Source organism: Corvus moneduloides, chromosome 5, assembly GCF_009650955.1.
Source record: "Corvus moneduloides isolate bCorMon1 chromosome 5, bCorMon1.pri, whole genome shotgun sequence".
Taxonomy (NCBI): domain Eukaryota; kingdom Metazoa; phylum Chordata; class Aves; order Passeriformes; family Corvidae; genus Corvus; species Corvus moneduloides.
Genome location: NC_045480.1, coordinates 18,299,834 through 18,318,147, shown reverse-complemented (window position 1 = coordinate 18,318,147; position 18,314 = coordinate 18,299,834). Strand labels below are relative to the sequence as shown.

General features: G+C 37.4%; 1 protein-coding gene across 1 annotated transcript in view; it reads left to right on the top strand.

The window, feature by feature from the left end:
* The window catches only part of DHX15 (DEAH-box helicase 15), a 51,936-nt gene that overhangs the window by 27,637 nt on the left and 5,985 nt on the right, over positions 1 to 18,314 (top strand). Inside the window, exons 7-13 of the mRNA XM_032107973.1 lie at positions 1,116 to 1,202; positions 2,705 to 2,854; positions 3,024 to 3,132; positions 4,230 to 4,421; positions 7,509 to 7,631; positions 9,787 to 9,977; positions 17,201 to 17,370. Coding sequence (XP_031963864.1) covers positions 1,116 to 1,202; positions 2,705 to 2,854; positions 3,024 to 3,132; positions 4,230 to 4,421; positions 7,509 to 7,631; positions 9,787 to 9,977; positions 17,201 to 17,370 — 1,022 coding nt within the window. The remainder of the gene's footprint in view (positions 1 to 1,115; positions 1,203 to 2,704; positions 2,855 to 3,023; positions 3,133 to 4,229; positions 4,422 to 7,508; positions 7,632 to 9,786; positions 9,978 to 17,200; positions 17,371 to 18,314) is intronic.

Sequence of the window (18,314 nt, the reverse complement as noted above, 5' to 3'; positions counted from 1 at the left end):
ACACCATAATTCCAAATTAATTGTCAGTGTTTTTTCTACCAAAGTACTGCTTTCAATATATTGTAGTATTTGGGCAAGTTTAGACCTTGAGAAGAGACAAGCTGAGTGTGTAAGTAGCTGACTGGCGGAGTGATGAGCCAGCAGGAAGGGAAATCGCCAGTCACTGGCCTCATTGTAGTTCTGAACCAGTTGTTAGGGAGTCTCTCCAGTTCTGATTGATAAACTGAAAGCAGTGATGATGGAATGCTCTGAAATTAAGAAGTGAAGGGTAAGCACTTCTGATGAAGTGCTGAACAGGTTTTGGGTCTGTTCTGAGATAGATGATGCAACTTGCTAATAACGTGATTCATTGTGGTCACTGTTGGGATGAGAGCTAATGGTATCCATAGCCTGTTACACTGCATCTCTGGACATAAAAATTTAAATGGTGGCAAATCAAGCCTCGGAATTCTGATAGTCATGTTTGCTTTAATTTTTGCATGTGACTTAACCTTCTGAAAGGCTAAGAATGTAACATTAAAGATATGTAAAGGTGTTTGAATATCTGGTGATAGAAAAAGACAAAGTGGGAATTAAATACATACTGGTCAGGATTTTAGCTGTAATGTGTTGGTAACAGCTTTATTTCAAACCAAATAAAAGAAAATACTGTGCTGGTAATGTATATAACTTTTCATTTAATATTATTTAACCAGTTTGCCCTGTTCAGGCTTTCAAACAAGGGTAAAAAGCTAGAATTAATAGATGATGTTAAAGGTATCCAGTATAACTTGTCATTTTGTACCAGAGATGTGAGAAAAAATTTTGAATAATGGTTTCATAAGTTAAATTTTTGCTCTTTTTTTTCTTAATTACATTTGTTTTGTTGTTAATAGACCCATAGGGGAGCAAAAAACAGTGGATGAAAATTGCTTTCTTTTCACTGGAAGTTCCTCTGGTTGATTTCAGATCATCCTGTGAAAGTGTTGGAGTGTTGCTCTGGTAGCTATTGATTAAGTGATGGAAAGTTTGCTGAAAGTTATTTGTGCAGAGACAAAGTTTTGGAGCACTTCATCTTCAGGATGAAGTAGTTTCATATAGTTGTTTGAGGTTTTGTTTTCTTTCCTCTTTTACAGGTTGTTGTGTCCACTAACATTGCTGAGACATCATTAACAATAGATGGTGTAGTGTTTGTGATTGATCCTGGCTTTGCAAAACAGAAGGTAAGTAGTATTTTTTTCCTCTTTACAGTAGGAAAGTTGATGGAATCTGGTTTGCTCAGGCAACTCTTCCCTTTGCAAACACTGATAGGTCTTTTTCCAGTTGAAATCTTGAACTGGGTTGGTTTAGATTTGTTTTGTTTTTAACTTAAGATTTTTACAGTTTGCACTTAGTCCACAAACTTTAGATAGAATAATTTTATTTTTAAAAATTTTATTTTTAAATGTGAGAATTTTGAGTTAGACTTGGAATGTAGTTTTTCTAGATACTCTAGGAAGGGTAGTTTTGTACTGCGTGTCTATGCTTGAGGATGCTCAAGCAAAACAAAGAAATGATATGAAAGTAAGTAAAAGTGGTTCTAGAAGCCTCCTCTTCTTATAAGTCACTGTAGAAAACTTCAGCACTAAAATGAGAAGAAAGAAATTATATCTGCTGTTTCATGTCAGTATTTACCATGTACTGTTGCAGCCCTGAAGATTGTAATCAAGCTCGTATTGTGGTTCTTGGAACATCATAGGATGTTCAGTGGAACTGAAGTAGCTTTCCTACAGTCAACCCAGTAACTAAATAAAATATGAATCTCATTATCTACGTTCAGTTTTTTCATTAAATGTAGCTTTCTTTATTACTCGGTTTCTTAGTATTTTCCTTTAGTAATGGTACAAATTTTCAGTCTTTTTAACTTTTGCAAAATGAGACAGACATTCAGCAGAATGTGAGTACAGCCAGTGTGTTTTCTTACACTAGTTTCAATCGCCATTAAGGCTGAACTTTTTTCACAAATAGTTCTCATTGCAGAAGGTATTCTTCCAGTATAAGAACTAAGGTTTCTGTACATATTTTATACTGAGTCATACCAGAAAGGTCTTAAAACCGAAAATGTCTTCAGCTGAAACTACTATTTGACTACTGCCCTTTTTTTCAGTATATTCTTTTCCATGAGCCCTAATGAGTTGGCAGGGCTGCTGTTCAGGTATGACTGCAGTGGGAGTTTTACAGAAAATACCAGCAGGAATTTTGTACTGTGACAGTCTGCATGTACCCTTGAAATACAGTTTTCTTCTGTCAGCAGCCTGATCTTTACAGTTGTGTAAAACCTTAATGTTAGAGTTTTCTGATCTCTAGAATATGATTATTCAACTCATAGTTATATCAAAACAACATTTTTATGGGATTTTTTGAGCATCATGACTGTTTAGCACTCTGTAGAACAAATTGGACACATTCCTTTTGCTATCTAAAAATATATTTAAGAACAGGGAGCCTGGCAGGAGTTGCTGTTAACAAATGAATAAAAAATGCTGTTCTCTAGGCAGTTGTATTTGAAGCTCTCCAGAGTCTTTTGTAGCCAGGTTTTTTTTCTTTTCAGATACATACAACTTGGGATTTCCTAGTCAGAAGCTGTGTTTAAAAATAAGTTTAAAGCACTTTGGATTGTTGTCTTATCCATGAACATTGTTTATTCTTTTACCTTCTGTCCTGCTCTGCCTCCACTTTGAAATAGGTGTACAATCCTCGTATCAGAGTGGAGTCTCTGTTGGTGACTGCGATCAGTAAAGCGTCTGCCCAGCAGCGAGCTGGCCGTGCTGGTCGTACTCGACCAGGCAAGTGCTTCAGGCTTTATACAGAGAAGGCCTACAAAACTGAAATGCAGGTAAGATTGGGGTTCTTACATTGTGTTTATAAGAATGTCTGATTCAGGTCATTGAGTGCTGTGCTATTAAACAAAATGAGAATTTGAATGCTTCTGTAGTATAAAGTGTCTTGAAGAAATGTTACAAATTCTCTTTTTTTTTTTTTTTTCCCCCCTTATCCCCCCCCAGGACAACACATACCCTGAAATTTTGAGGTCTAACTTAGGATCTGTAGTATTACAGCTCAAGAAGCTTGGTATAGATGATTTGGTGCACTTTGATTTTATGGATCCTCCAGGTACCTTTTTCCATCTTTCCAATCTTTATTTTTGTGACTACTTTATATAATGAGAACATAGAATAATTTATTTTATTGCTTTTTTCTGGTTTTTTATTGTAATCTGTAAGGAATGTCTTGTTTGTCCTGAAATTTAGTGCTCTGTATCATATTCAAGCAAGCTGTTTCTTTCTGTGTAAGAGCTTTTAGTGGAAGCAAGGAATCTACTGAATGCCCCTTGCCTTCAGAGAATAAGAGAAAATTCTTGGCATTAGGAAGTCTTTTTATTTGAGGTTTTTTTATGTATCACCTTGATTACACATTCTAATTGTGCAATCAGTTAACAGCTGTTGGTAAATAAAATGGGCTGGTGTTTTTAAAGCTGAATACGTAGTTTGGCTCAAACTATAGTTTATGTGCATCTTTCTTCTAAGTGTTAAATGTTCATACATGCTTCAGAAATAACTTACATTGTTAGTTAAAAATGTAAATCAGCCAAATATAAATGTTAGTTGTTTTTTCCCCTAAAATAAAAATCTGACATAGTCTGTAAGTTTTTAAATAGTTCTACAGAACAATTAAATTCTTTGTTCTGTGCAACATCTATGGTAGCTTAGCAGAAAGACTTTTGGATTTCCTTTTATTTTTCTTTGTGGGTTAGTACTGATTCTGTGTGAGGAATGCAAGATAAAGAGAATATTCTTACTGGCTTTCTGAAAGACTGTAGGTATCTAGAGTTGACATGGCTGAGATTTTAGGACTATTGGTCTATTTAGTATGGACAAGGGAAAAAGTATCTGCAGGGAGAAGTGATACTACTGGTACTGAATATTTCACAATGCTACTGCTGTCTGAATTTTGAAAAGCAGTAATCTTCAAATATTCAAAGCTTGTAACTAAGTTTAAAGCTTTTCTAAATAAGTGTTCCCTCCCTCCTGCCCCCATTCATTCATGCTTGGGTGTGTATTACTGGACATGGTAACAGTTTGGCATTTGGATGCTAGGGAATGGAGAACAGAAAAAAAAAAAGATACCTAATAACAGTCTGTGCTTCCTTGGTTTTTGCTGATTCAGAGAAGTTTGGTTAATGTTCAAGTTTACATATTTTTTTCTTTCAGCTCCTGAAACCCTGATGAGAGCCTTAGAGCTTTTGAATTATCTGGCTGCTTTAAATGATGATGGAGACTTGACTGAGTTGGGATCCATGATGGCTGAATTTCCATTGGATCCACAGCTGGCTAAGATGGTTATTGCAAGCTGTGACTACAACTGTTCTAATGAGGTCCTATCTATTACTGCCATGTTGTCAGGTAATAGCAGGAAAAGAGGGAAAAAAAAAAGCAGATCTTCAGTTTGGGGAAAATTTAATTTTTCCAAATCAGAAAAATAATGTAAATATATTTCTAATCAAATTAGAATTGTTTTTTAAAACTTCATATATGGGTTCAGTCATTATGGATTTATGTAGAGACCTTGAAGCTAGTGAGTAGTAATGTTAAAAACTAGTGCATAAAATTATCTAAGAATTTGCTCCTAACATCAGTTAAAAGTATATAAGTTTGAATTGTTGGGGGTGGGGAATCAGGCCAGTGGAACAGAGATTTCTGTTTAGGTTCATAGTCAGGCCCAGAAATGTCATCTCAGCCACTGGTTTTTGAGGCAGTGAGATCTGTTTTGTGTTGTGCATTCTTCTGCACTTTGATAAATCACAGTCTTCTCAAAGCGATCAGAGTATAATTTATATTAAATCATAATCTTGTACGTGATACATTTTTCAGTCAGTAAATGGCAAAACTGGAGAACAGTTAGTACTTTCAAAGGGAAAAAAGAAACTTGGAAGGAAGACGTATCTTTAAAAGAATTAACTTAGGTGTGCAGCTGTATTCCACTGCTGTTAAATGAGTAGCTCTGTGTCAGAGCAGAGCTGCTTGCTGAGAGAACTTAATGAGAGGAAAATGTCACCAAGCAAACCTTGTATTTAATTTCCCCATTGTGTGTAGAAGTGACTTTGGTTTATAACTAGAGGTCATAGGACAAGCAGCAGGTTTTACTCTATTATGAAAATGGGGGTGTTCTTACTCTTAAGTACTCTTTTGTCTTTGGGATGTGGTATTTTATCAGCCTCTCCACAGTGCAGGTGTATTGCTGACATGCTTAACTTGGTTGGCTCGAGGAAAAAAAAAGTTTTCACTAAGTGTAAAATTTGTTGCTTCAGTTTAGTCTTACAGTATATTTGTATGAAAGTCTTTAAGAACAAGTTAAAATGTTATGATTGTTCAGACTCAGAGCAGATGGGCAGGGCAGAATCATAATATTTTTCTTTAATTAAATGGTAGGCTTAATTGCGGAGGTGGTGGTAGGTTGGTGCCTGTCTTTCTCTTCTCTTCTGCCTTCTCTTCCCAGTATCTACTATAGATCAAGTCAGTTTAGTATTTTTGTCTGTGGCCTTCAACTGATTTGCCTTACTCCTATTCCAATTTACCTTTTCCCAGGCCATGATAACCTTCTTTGTTTTAAGCCACGATTAACATAATGATAAATAAGTTTTGGGGGAAAAATAAAAAGCGGATTGAAGCTGGTTAGTGTATGGGTCATAACTAAAACACTACTCTTAAAAAAACCATAGTCCTGGTCTTTGTGAGGGCTGTTTCCCAAAGTAAGCACTTCTTTTAAACCAGCAGCATAATAGTATGTTTTGGTGCGTTAAGTGCACACAAAGATTGTCAGGCTCTTGATAGCAATCCATGTTTTAAGTTTGGACTGAATGGGAAACTAGGTGACAGAAAAGAGTAAAAATAGCATTAAATAAATGAGCAGATTAAATGATTATACTTCCATTTTATAAAAGCCATGGTGTCATGCTGTGGTATGGAAAGTACTATTACTTTTTCAAAACACTGAGTTAAGCCAGTGATAGAATAATCTGGATTTTGCTTCTATTAGTATGAGTTAGAAATGAAAATACACTTGATATTATCTCCTTTTTCAAATGCAGGACTCATTATAGAGGGTGTTTATTTCACACCTGCATTTCCATTTTCTTTAATGCATTGGTCTTTGTTGATTTGTTACCATGATTCACTGCTGCAGTGTGATTTTTTTTTTTTTTTTTTTTTTTCTTCTCAAGTTCCATCTGGTATACAGCTCACAATGTCTAGTGCTTTGTGACTTTTATGCAAATTTAGGAGTAAAATAAAGTCAAACGACATAACACTGCACAAAAAGCCCTTGTTTGATAGGGATATGTCATATGCAAAGAGGTATTCTCATGTGATTGTGGGGCTTCAGTTAATGAGAAAACTAATGTAGTCCCAAGCAACTGGAAAAAGATAAAGGATTTTTAGTATTTCATCATTAATTTTATTGAAATTTAACCTCTTAAAAATTACACCTACTTACAACCAAACTGATTTATTTTCTGGTGTAGATCTCTATAAGGTAAATCACAGATGGGTAAGGTTGGAAGAAATCACAGTGGGTGACCTGGTCCAACCTCCCTGCTCCAGCAGATCCAGCTCCAGATCTCTTATAACTACTTTCAAGATCTTGTGGATTGATATCAATCTTACAACTTACTAGAATGTTGGCAGATCATGAATTCAGTTGGCTGCAATACTATTTATGGTCTTTGCTAGTTTGTATCTGGAAAAGAAATGGTAGAACATGATTTTTGGATGGAAGTCAGATGAGTCAGATGTATGTAAGAGAATATAATGATAGAGAAAGCTCATTATGTTGCATTTTTTATATATATTTTTTATTTGAAGTAGTGCCAAAGGACAGTTTAACCTTCCACCACTGCCGCTGCCATCACAGCCTTTAGACTTATTAATACTAGTTCATTCACATGTTTCTGTATACCAGTGCTAATAGCAATACCATGTGGGAAGAGACTTGACTGGTGTGTTCTTGTCTAGTAACAGACTTGTGATAATCAAACCTCAAGTTGGTTTAGGCTGTGCTAGTATACTACAGTTTCAGAACTATCTACTTTGTCTGTAGGGACTTTCTGAAAAAGCAAATTTGCAATTAAAGAGTTTCATTTAGGTACTAGCTCCTGGTAGAGCTATCAGCACTGGGTTTGAACTAAGATCTGTTTAGCCTTCCAGTCTGTGTAGGTAACCTTGATGGCCTTCAGACTAGAGATTTTGATGCCTACATATAGTTCTATTAAAATAATCAGGTACTCTGTAGCTTTGAAACCCTCTTGTCTTACAGATGTGGTTAGGTGTTGATGTACCAAATCAAGGTAGTAAACAGTCCAAGATGCAGTTGGAGGCCATCCTGCCCTGCCCTATGCTCTGTGAACTGACCTAGCTAGGCCTTGTTCCTCTATCTGTGAATGCGTGACTCATCGATATGGGCGTTTGTGTTGGGCCCATACCAACCTTGTTTAGTCCCACAGTGTTTTGTTCGCCCCACGGAAGCAAAGAAAGCAGCAGATGAAGCCAAGATGAGGTTTGCCCACATAGATGGAGATCATTTGACGTTGCTGAATGTCTACCATGCTTTCAAGCAAAGTAAGTCTGTGTCTGTTTTAGTAAAATTATTTGTTATGCTTTGTGCTGCCAACTTCGGTTTCTGGGTTCTAAGGACAGTTGAAAGGCTTGGGTTTTGTTATTTAGGTGTTACTTTCCTTTGGGGGTCAAACAAAACCAAAAAACTACCCAAGCAATCTTGTAATAAACTGATGAGCATGCAAATAAGCCAGGCTTTTAAATCAATGCTGGGTAACCTTGGACAGAAGGAAGCAAGTGTTCCTGTAATTAAGAAATATTGGAAGTTTATCTGACATTAATTATAAAAAAATCTGCATAATTGCTTACTGATTTTTCAGGGAGAGCCATGCAGAAAAAACTGTGAATTTGGAGAAGGATATGTTGCTAGAACAAAAACCTTTTTAATTCTAACTTTTTAATGTAGTTAGGAATTCTATAATAAGGCTTTGGAGTAGATTAAGAGGCAAGTGGATGATGCATCAACAAGAAGTAACGTAGAACTGTGTAATACATATGTTTCAATTATGTAACTTCAGTGGATGGAATTTAGAGAAAATATATGATCCTTTTCAGCATCGCTGAAATATATTTTAGCAGCTTAAAGAAGATAAGAATGAACAGGTGAAGCTAGGAGTTCTCTTGAAAAATGAGAAAGTGGCCCACTTTTTTTAACAGTGACTTATATTGGTGGCAAATAAAAAGATTGCTATAAACTGCCAGCTGTGTAAACTTAGATGCTCCAGTTACATTTTTCCTGTAGGCAAACGAAAAACCAGTCTCTTTACTCTAAGTAAGAAGAAATGCAACTTAGTGCCCCTTTCTGTTGTATGTTTGATTTAGAAATTTTGTATTGAAACTTTGTAACACTACCATTATGTGACGATCCAAAGTAAGGGCCTAAGTGCGAACAAATGTATTCAGCTTGTTTAAAACAATAGCTGAGAAATTGCTGTGAAACGTCTCTGAATTGAAGACATGTGTTGCTTGTTTTTTTGCCTGTTAGCTTTTTCGTTAATGGGATCCAGGATGTCTTGCAGACATTTTGTGCATATTTCTGGAAGCCATTGCTTTAATACTCAGGTTTCTGAGGGATGGAATTTTTTCAGGAATCATCTTGTGAAATTGTGAATTGACTTCTGGGATCAGAAGACAAAATGCTACTACTGTTTTTATCTAGAACAGTATAAAACATCTATGGGTTATCTACAATGCATAGTTCAGTTGACTCAGAAAATAGTATGTTGTGGTACTGTACAGTAGAATCATAACTGTCCAACAGCTTCATTCATACTTCTTTTAAAATATGTTCTGTAAGGTAAAGCGCAGAAAGAATTTGGACTTATCTTGACTTCCATAACCTTCATTTGTTTCAATGCAAATTAAGAAAAGTCTCTTCTTTCCAAGAGTTACCTCAAGTTTTAATTCTTGTTAAGGCTGGCTTTGTTGGATTATTAAGCAGACAAAGATTAGAAGAGCATTACTTGAAAAGTAAGACAATTGCTAGGGAGAACTGGGTTTCTTGATGTGAAACATGCAGGTATTTATCCTGACAGAATGGCTGAGGCTTGCTGTTTCAACAGATTTCTTCTCAGAGCTATCAGCAGTAGGAACAGTAAGAGTACAGAGTTCTGTTACAGTCGCTGTGTTTTACCAGTCGCATTTACTTAAACTGCTGTGAGGCGTGTCACACTTAGACTGTATAGCTCTTAGCTGTTACTTGAGTGCTTAATGTAAGTAGGGTTTAATTTCTCAAATACAGCATAGTTATGTACAGTTGTCTTTTGTGTTCACTGCATGCTGCAGTTAAAGATTGTACAGTGTTCCTTACATCATGTTATGTCTTCAGGTTTGGAAGATGGTTTTTCTAGTTGCAGGATGGGATTTTTGAAATGCCCAAAATTTAGTGGTGTGATATTTCAGCAAAACAGTGATTGTGTTCATGTTATGTTGGTGAGGGGAAAACCCCCTGATTTTCTTCTGTCCTGATCACATGCTTCTTGAATACAAAAGTTTTGGCACGTTACCTAGCGCAACAAGTCAACTGAATAAACCAAGAGCTGTTATCATTGATAAAGGTTTATGGATTTTTTTTTTCTGGTTCATCTGACTGATGAATTGGTTAGTTGCTGTTTTATTTACTTGTTCTAATTTTGATTCATGTTTTCTAATGTTGCAGATCATGAGTCGGTTCAGTGGTGTTATGACAACTTCATTAACTACAGGTCCCTGATGTCTGCAGACAATGTACGCCAACAGCTGTCACGAATCATGGATAGATTTAATTTGCCCCGTAGAAGCACAGATTTTACCAGCCGAGACTATTACATCAACATAAGAAAGGCATTAGTTACTGGGTATTTCATGCAGGTATGTGTGTATTCTCATAGGGAACTTAGTTCAGTGTTTATGTGGCTCATAACGTTACTATGGTTGTTATAATCTGCTAAAGCTTAATAAATGTTACTTAAATCATACATATCTAACTATATTGCCACCTAGTCTTTGTCAGGTTGCGAGGTGATGACTCAAGTAGCATGTTCTTTAGTCAAATGGAAAAGAAATTGTAGGCAATCTTACTTGTGTATCAAAATCTCGATTCTGGCATGACCATTCAGGAAGTAACTACATAAAACATTTCAAAGTAACTGCAGAATATGTAGATCTAAAATTATTTGTAATCTGATACCAAAGGGGAAGTATAGTGGTATATAAATATGAAAACCACATGATCTTTACAGAAAGAGAGTATTTTCTTCTGTGTATTTTTCCATATTTATATTTCACTTTCCAATTACATGAGTCAGACACTGGAGCAGTTCTGTAATCTGTAATGTGCTGTCACCTGCACGCTTTGCATTTCAGGTTAAGCATGGCCCAAGCTAGAATGCAGGTTGCTTGGGCTTTTGTTTGTTATTTTTTTGTTTGGCTTTGGTTTGTTTTTTGGGTTTTTTTCCCTTAGTCCCATCATGCTGTGTTTTTTCTCTTCAATATTCATCGTTAGGACTGCTAGTGTGTCTTCGCTGGCTCTTGCAGGTACAGAACGTGAATTGTCATCCTCACTGACTCTGGACTGTTGTGATAACACTTTTCCTAGCAAAAATGCATTTTGACACATCTCTGCTAGAGCCTAATATCTCACTTCTGGAGAGCACAGTTTTATCTTTAAGAGGCTGACCAGTGCCCATGGCATTTCCTGATGTTTCCTTGGGCTGTGCTCTCATGGTGTTTGAACACAAACACTTGCCAGTTGGTCAGCACTGTGCAGGTGAGGATGGTACAGGCCTGACAAGTGCTGCACTTACACACCTGAACTGGGGCACAGACTTGGGCACCCTGTAAATTGCCCCTGCCAAGTGCTGTCTCCAGGGCTCAGCCAGACAGTCTGCATCAGAAACATGTTTCCTGGGTTTTCAGAATACAGAAATACTAATGTCAGCAACTGCATGTCACTGTAATGCAAAAGGGAGATTATGGCTGTTGGCTGGTTTTAAATATTAAAATGGTTCTAAAGCCTTGCTTGCTGTAACCTTTCAGACAAGCAGGCTGTAACTGTGTTCAGTCCTTGAATTTGGGACATGTTTTCTGCATATTTCTAGGCGAAAGCTTCAGAACGCATTCTCACCTACACCTTTAATGCTGTAAATGTTCTGAAAGACAAAGAACAGTTCAGCATTTCATTTTGGGCCCCAGGCAGGTCTGAGTGCCACAGCTGCACTTTGTTTGGCACCATACCCCATGCCTTCTTTCACTTAATTGGACCTGTGGGGAGGTCATGTACTTGGAAGTTGGTGTGCTGTCAGTTTGTTTTATGTTACTTGGAGTGAAACTTCCCCTAATTGGTGTTTTCGTATTAGAAGACACTTATTCCCATGGATGGGGAGCTGCACCAGTGTTGGTGCAAGTAGATTTTTTGGTCTGTGTGTTTTAGGAGTTAAAGATCTGACTTAGTAATTTTGCTCTGAATAGAGTAGTAAGTAGGCTTATGCAGATGAAAATTAAAGCCTGTCCAGAAGTCTCCTTGGGCTTCCATGGTCAATAGGTTGTTTACCACCTCCCTCACCCAAAATGCCTAATCGAATTTTTGGCGTGTATCAAGAGATAGCTATAGCAGACCTTTAGAAACTATTTGGAGTGGAAGCCATTTCAGCAGTTACTCTTCTGCTTTAAAGTGTTTCAGTCCATTTTAGTTTTTCTTCAACTCTTTAAACCTCCATGATAGTGTGATACCTATTTGACCTTGACTCTGAACCTTCTGTGATGAATTCCACATTGCTTTAAGTAACCTTCAATAGAAAAAATTTAAATACTCAGATGTTATTTACCAGCAGCTGAAGTACTTAAAATTGTAGTCTGTATACACATTACAACCTCACCGAGCCAATATTCAGGTTGTAGCATTTGGGGGCTCTTGTTCAGAAAACCTTAAGTAATGAAATGCATACATCATCCTTTGTTCTCTTAGTACAGAACATGTGTGGAATTCCAAGTGTGGGCACTTGCAAAATGTGTGCATGTACTGTAGATAGTTTCTGCATGTAAAGGTCTGTGGACAACACATGGCAGAAGTTGATTCTTCAAACTTTCTAAATGTAAAAACGCAGTGTGAAGTGGAGAAAGCAGTAGCAGCCATTGTCCTGGAACAGTTTTCATTTGCTGCATTGTTTTATACTTCGGTAGCTACCTACTGTCCTAAAACCAGTCATAAAATTTCACTATAGAATTTTCTGTACTAATCAAGACCTCCGGTTTATGTCAGACAGTATAGGCTTGTGGTAATACTGGTTATGTAATCAGTACTAAGTAGTGTATGTTTACCTGCCTTCAGTTGTGTGTCAGAGACAGATAAATGTGGAATTTCTGCTGGTGATGAATCATCTCTTTACTCTTCATGTTTAAATGCAAATTTGAATTCCAGTAAATCTGCCATAGACAAGCAAAGTGAATAGTAAAATAATTTAAAACTGTCAATAGTTCAGTGTATAGTATAGAACTTCTGGAAAGATAGATATTGACAAGAAGTTAAATGTCTTAAAAATTTTTTTGCTGTGTCTCAGATTTCTTCTAGTTTATATAATGCAAAACTTTTTAAAATAACTTTCTATATTGCACATCAGAATATGCAAAGTATATGTAAAATACAGCAAGGGTGATGCTTGCAAAAAGAAGTACTGATTTCTCAATGTTTTTTTCTGGATTTAGGCTGTTGTAGAAAGGGAGAGGAATTGGCATATGAACTAGGTATAGCTTATTTCTCCTACTTCTGTTAAGTAAGCATGTTTTATAGAAACATCTAAATAGGATAAATACTGTAGCTTAGTGTTAGCAGGGGATAAAGTAAGTCACAAGAATAGGTAACTCCTTAATGGAGGCTTATCCCTGATATCCATTGAAAACTAAGCTTAGAAGTGTTAATAGTAGCTGAAGTAACTGTGGTAAAGACTGAGCAAAAAACAGTTATACTACAGAAAGTAAGCTAAGGAAACAAAACAGAATTGGAAAAAGCAAGCAAATGACAATATCTTTAGGATGGGTCATCTTCCTCTTAGTGATTTTGTTTTTTACCAGTTGTCAAAAGCAGCCTAGGTTTTTATCACTGTATTTTCAGTCTAGTATTGAAGACAGAACAAGAACTGATAGTTGAAAATTTAAATCATAATTTAAAGGTGGAAGCAAGTCCTGTGGTGTTTTCAACAAAGAATGGGTTGGGTTGGAAGGGACCACAGTTGGATCGTTTGATCCAATCTCTCTGCTTAGAGTCATCCTAGAGCACATGGCACAGGATTGTGTTCAGCCAGTTTGGAGTGTATCCAGTGAGGGAAACCACAAACTCTCTGGGCAGTCTCTTGCAGTGCTCTGTCACCGTACAGTCAAGAAGTTCTTCCTCATGTTCAGATGGGACTTCAGTCAGTTTCTGTCTGTTGCTTCTTGTCCTATTGCTTGGCACCATGGAAAAGAACCTGGCTCTATCCTCCTGCCACCCTCTCTTCAGATACTGATAGGCACTGATGAGGTCCCTCTTCTCAAGGCTGAACAGGCCCAGCTCCCTCAACCTTTCCTCATAACAGAGGTGCTTCAGTCCCTTCATCATCTTTATAGCCCTTCTATGCACCTGCTCCAGGAGCTCCATGTCTCTATTGTACTGAGGAGCCCAGATCTGGACACTCCAGATGGACCTCACTAGGGCTGAGCAGAGGAGCAGGATCACCTCCCTCAACCTGCCAGCAATGCTCTTCCTAATGCACCCGAGGATACCATTGGCCCTCTTGGCCAGAAAGGTATTAAGATCAAGCTTGGAATCTTTCTTGGGAGATGTGACTTAGTCAAACACAAGCTATATATATCATGGTCATTACGAAGGATAAACTTAAATGACCAGTACAGGAAGTTAGATGTCAGATGTTTTGTGTTCTAATTAAAATCTCATTCCTGATGCTACTCAGTCTTTGGTGCTTATTTCTTGTATGGAATTATGTATATTTTGAAGTATTCACATAATCAGTCTCCTACAATAATAGATGGTAATAAAAATAAACCTATGACATGAAGGTGATCACTGGTGCATTTAATAGTATTCATTTTGCTCTTCGAGAATGCAGAAGAATGGTGTAAAACTTTTTAATAGCTTCAGAAGTACTCTTGTGTGTGCTGCAGGCAGAAATTTTGGAAATCCAGGCAACTGCCGGGGTGCCTTTGGTGCATGCTAACATTCTTTTGTCAGAAAGAACAAGGAACAATCACTTCTCTGAACTGTCTGTCAAGACTAGCATGCCACAATGTGTAGCCTTAAATCTAAAATGGCTGGATATTGTGATACTATTCCTGCTTTTGACCTTCCAAGTGCATTTGGATTTAGTGTTAATGTTTGACTGAAGACCCCTGATTTTGCCCTTTAGGTTCAATGATGTGATAGCTAATAAATAAGCACAAGCATACTTAAAATTTTAGAGGAGGGTGTGTAATTCTTGATAAAATTGTGATTAGAACTTGAAGTAAAACATTTTCTTCTGGTGGTATGTGCCACTGTTTCCATGTGGGTTTGTCATGTTCATAAAAGCATTATAATTGTCTCTAAAGCATCAGCCAGATGGGCTTTCTGGGGCTGCAGAGTAATCTGTAGCAGAGATACATGGGCTGGCTTGGCACTTGACTATTCTTTTAGAGTCATGTCCAGATAGCCTAAATCTTTGGTGATCTTGGGGTTCAGGTATGTTTTGTAGTATCTTGCTTGCTACCACTACTCATCAAAAAATGAACCTATTTCCTAGACATACTTTGTATGATCCTGTGGTTTCTGTGGAAGCTTATGCTTTTTATACTCCGAAAAACATCACAGAATGGTTGAGGTGAAAGGGCCCTCTGGAGGATACCTGGTCCAGCCACCCCTGTATTTACAGGCATTGGTATTATGCATGCCAGGGTTTCAGAGGAGTGATATAAACTACCTCCCATTTGTCCTTGTTTGCTCCCTTATGGTCAACCTTGGTGCTTGCCTGAGCCCATTCTGAATTCTTTCAGCTCAGTGACCTGGCAGGCCACTTAGAGAGTGGAAGCAAGAATGGGCTCAGTCAGCTGTGCTGGAATAGTGCAGACCAGGAGTGAGCAGGAAAATGCAGCAGCTGGCAGATCACCATGGCTTGCTGTGGAGCCATAGCTTCACTGTGTATTTCCCCATAGAGTTGCTATCACTGATCCTGAAATTCTTTACCAAGGTGTGTGCCAACAAGCACACTTTGTAGAAACATCTGAAGAGGATAAATACTGCAGCTCACTGTTAGCTCAGGATTGAAGCCAGTCACAATAGTATGTAAGCACCTAAAGGTGGCTTATCCCCGATATCAATAGTCTAAGGAAGTGTTTCCTTCATTATTGGGGTTATTTCAATTCTTGTCCTTCCCTGGAAATGAAGAGTTAACTGTACATTTCTGTAACATTTGTTTTTCTTTGAGTATGCTTCAGAATGACGCAAAGACAATAAGAAACAACTGTACCATTATAAATGACATGGAAAAGGACACTGTATTTGGGAAAGGTAGATTATTAGACTTTACTGTTTTAATAAGCGTGGGTGAGACTGAGGTGCTACAGGTAAACTGTATTGAATTTAACAGCACACTTGTCTAGAATGAATCCTAAATAATGCATTGTTCTGTCAATTTCTAGGAAGAGCTAGAACAGGTGAAACAGATACTTTTGTATGCATGTGGACTTTTGTTCCGAATAATGAAACTGATTTTTAAACAAAACTTCTTTTGAAAAAAATTATAATCCCACAGCAAGGTGTGCTGTGTTTGTGCTAGGCCTGTGACAGATGAGTGTCTGGTCTAGTCTGTTTGCACCTATACTGCTATTTAATTTTACAGGTGGTGTATTGAGTTGAACAAAATTAAGCCTAAATCATTACAGGCAGTGTGCTGTTAATCTCTATGTAAAGGAACCTCTTTTGGCTTCCCAGAGTTGAAATAAAGTGTAATCTCTAAAATCTTGAGTGACAAAATTTGCAAATTATTGAAGTACTTTGTTCTACTCTTAAAACGTGTTCTGGATATTACTTTCGTAATATATAAAAGAGAAGCACTTTCTAAGTAATTTCTTACTAGAGAGATACTCTGGCTTAAAATTTGATGTAGCTATTGCTTTAGAAGACCTGGGGTTTTAATCTATGAGGTGGAATTCACTCTTGACTAGGAAAGAAAAAAAAAGTGAAATATACCTAGGAATTTAAGAAAACAAGGAAGTACACAGTCTGTATTAAAGGAAAACAGCTAATAATGATCTTATTAAAAATGTGTCTTTTTGATGTCTTTCAGCCATTGTCCAACCTGTTCAATCTTTTCACTCTGTGTGTGTGTATATATATATATGAGATGAGGTTATTTTCAATTACTGGTATCAAAGGGTTAATTGTAGTTACTTGTTCTGTTAGATTAGCTGTTTGTACAGAGGATATCATTCTAAGGATAACTGTCTGCTTTACCAAATCTTAATGAGCTAGGTATCGGAGCATCTTGGCAAGGCAGGCATTATTCCCTTTCATAGAGTGAGAAGCTTAGTCAGAGGGAGGTTAATTGATTTTCACCAAGGTCACAGCACAAGTGTATTGCTGAACCTACATTTTCCAGCTCTGAAGCTGGTGCTGTAGCAAGACCTGTCTCATAAAAGGATAACATTGTAGCTTACTGGTCCCACAGTGGCTACTGCAAATGAAATGCTTGAAGCAGATGTCTGTAGTAGACCACAGTTGGCTTTATGTGATGTTGCAGACCTGTCCAGTATATGTTCCCTTCCAATACTTTGTGTTTGCATTGCTGCTGTTCTAATAATGATTATTCTCTTTGGGTGATAATTATTTTTTGTATGTTGCTTGAATTGTGTTTCAGAATATACACTTAACCACGGTGGTTAGCAAAAACATCTGGCATCTTGATTGTGTGTATAAAAAAACATGAATAGTTGAAGTGGTCAAGTAATGTGCCAAATTTAGATGAGGTTTGAAAGTTGGGATAGTATGTTTTGAATAGAACACTTAATCAGCTTGAAATGGCTTCATTTAAAAATTGGCTGTGTTAATGAAATAATGTCTTTTTATTTAGGTGGCACATTTGGAGCGAACAGGGCATTACTTAACAGTAAAAGATAACCAGGTGGTGCAGTTGCATCCCTCCACTGTTCTTGATCACAAACCAGAATGGGTGCTGTATAATGAGTTTGTCCTTACAACGAAGAATTACATCCGGACATGTACAGACATCAAGCCAGAATGGTAAGCCAGAGTCTTGCAACAGTCATGACCTACTGTAGAGTTCTTGGAGTTTTTTGTCCTTTTTTTAAGTTGAGGTAATTCTTTTCGCTTTCCCTGAAGCTAGTTTTACAAAAATGGTTTGAGGAATGTCAATGGTATGGACTTGAGATCTTGTAGATGACTAAAGATTTTCTTTGTGGATACTTGTGCCTGTTCGTGGGTTTTGCGTTTAGACCTCTGATGCCTGGACTCTGTATGCAGCTTGACTTAGAACAGCAGCTTCAAAAAGCCTGGAGGTGCTTGGAGTTGAGAAGTTTGGGGGTATGTCCTAGCACCCACTTGCATGCCTGAGTTAGGAAATGCCAGTACCTTGCTATCAGTGCTTCTGTTCTCAAGATCTGGGACTTCCTTTGTCTGATGTTTTCAGAAGGCTCTGAACAGCATTTCATGCTTTCTTAAAATTCTGAGGTGATAATAGTGGTACAACTCACGATATTTATTCATCAACAGAGTATTATCAAGGAAGTCAGAAGCCTGAATCTCTGCAGACAAGCAGAGTTCTGAAGCATCTTGCTTGTCTTTAAGGCTGTACTTTAACTGCCGGGTTGTACTAAGCTTTGGGGACATGGGAAGCTCTTCAGTTGGTGAAATTTTACTGTTGTGTAAGAGGAGTTTGGATTCATAAGCTGGAAAACACAGCATATATAATTAAATATATATATAATCTGTAGTATCTTAATGTACAATGTGTTTGAATCCCGGCTTAGAAATCTTGTTTCAACAAACACTGTCTAGCCTAAAGCAGGATCCTATGGCCTTGGTTGGATTTTTAAGTTTAAAATGGCTACGGCTGAACTGTACTCTGACGCAAAACACGGATGTTTGCATTGACTTCTGTGGCTGACGGACTCTGACATTAAGCGCTGGCTCTGGCTGTGTGGGTTACCATGGCAGGTACTGAAGCA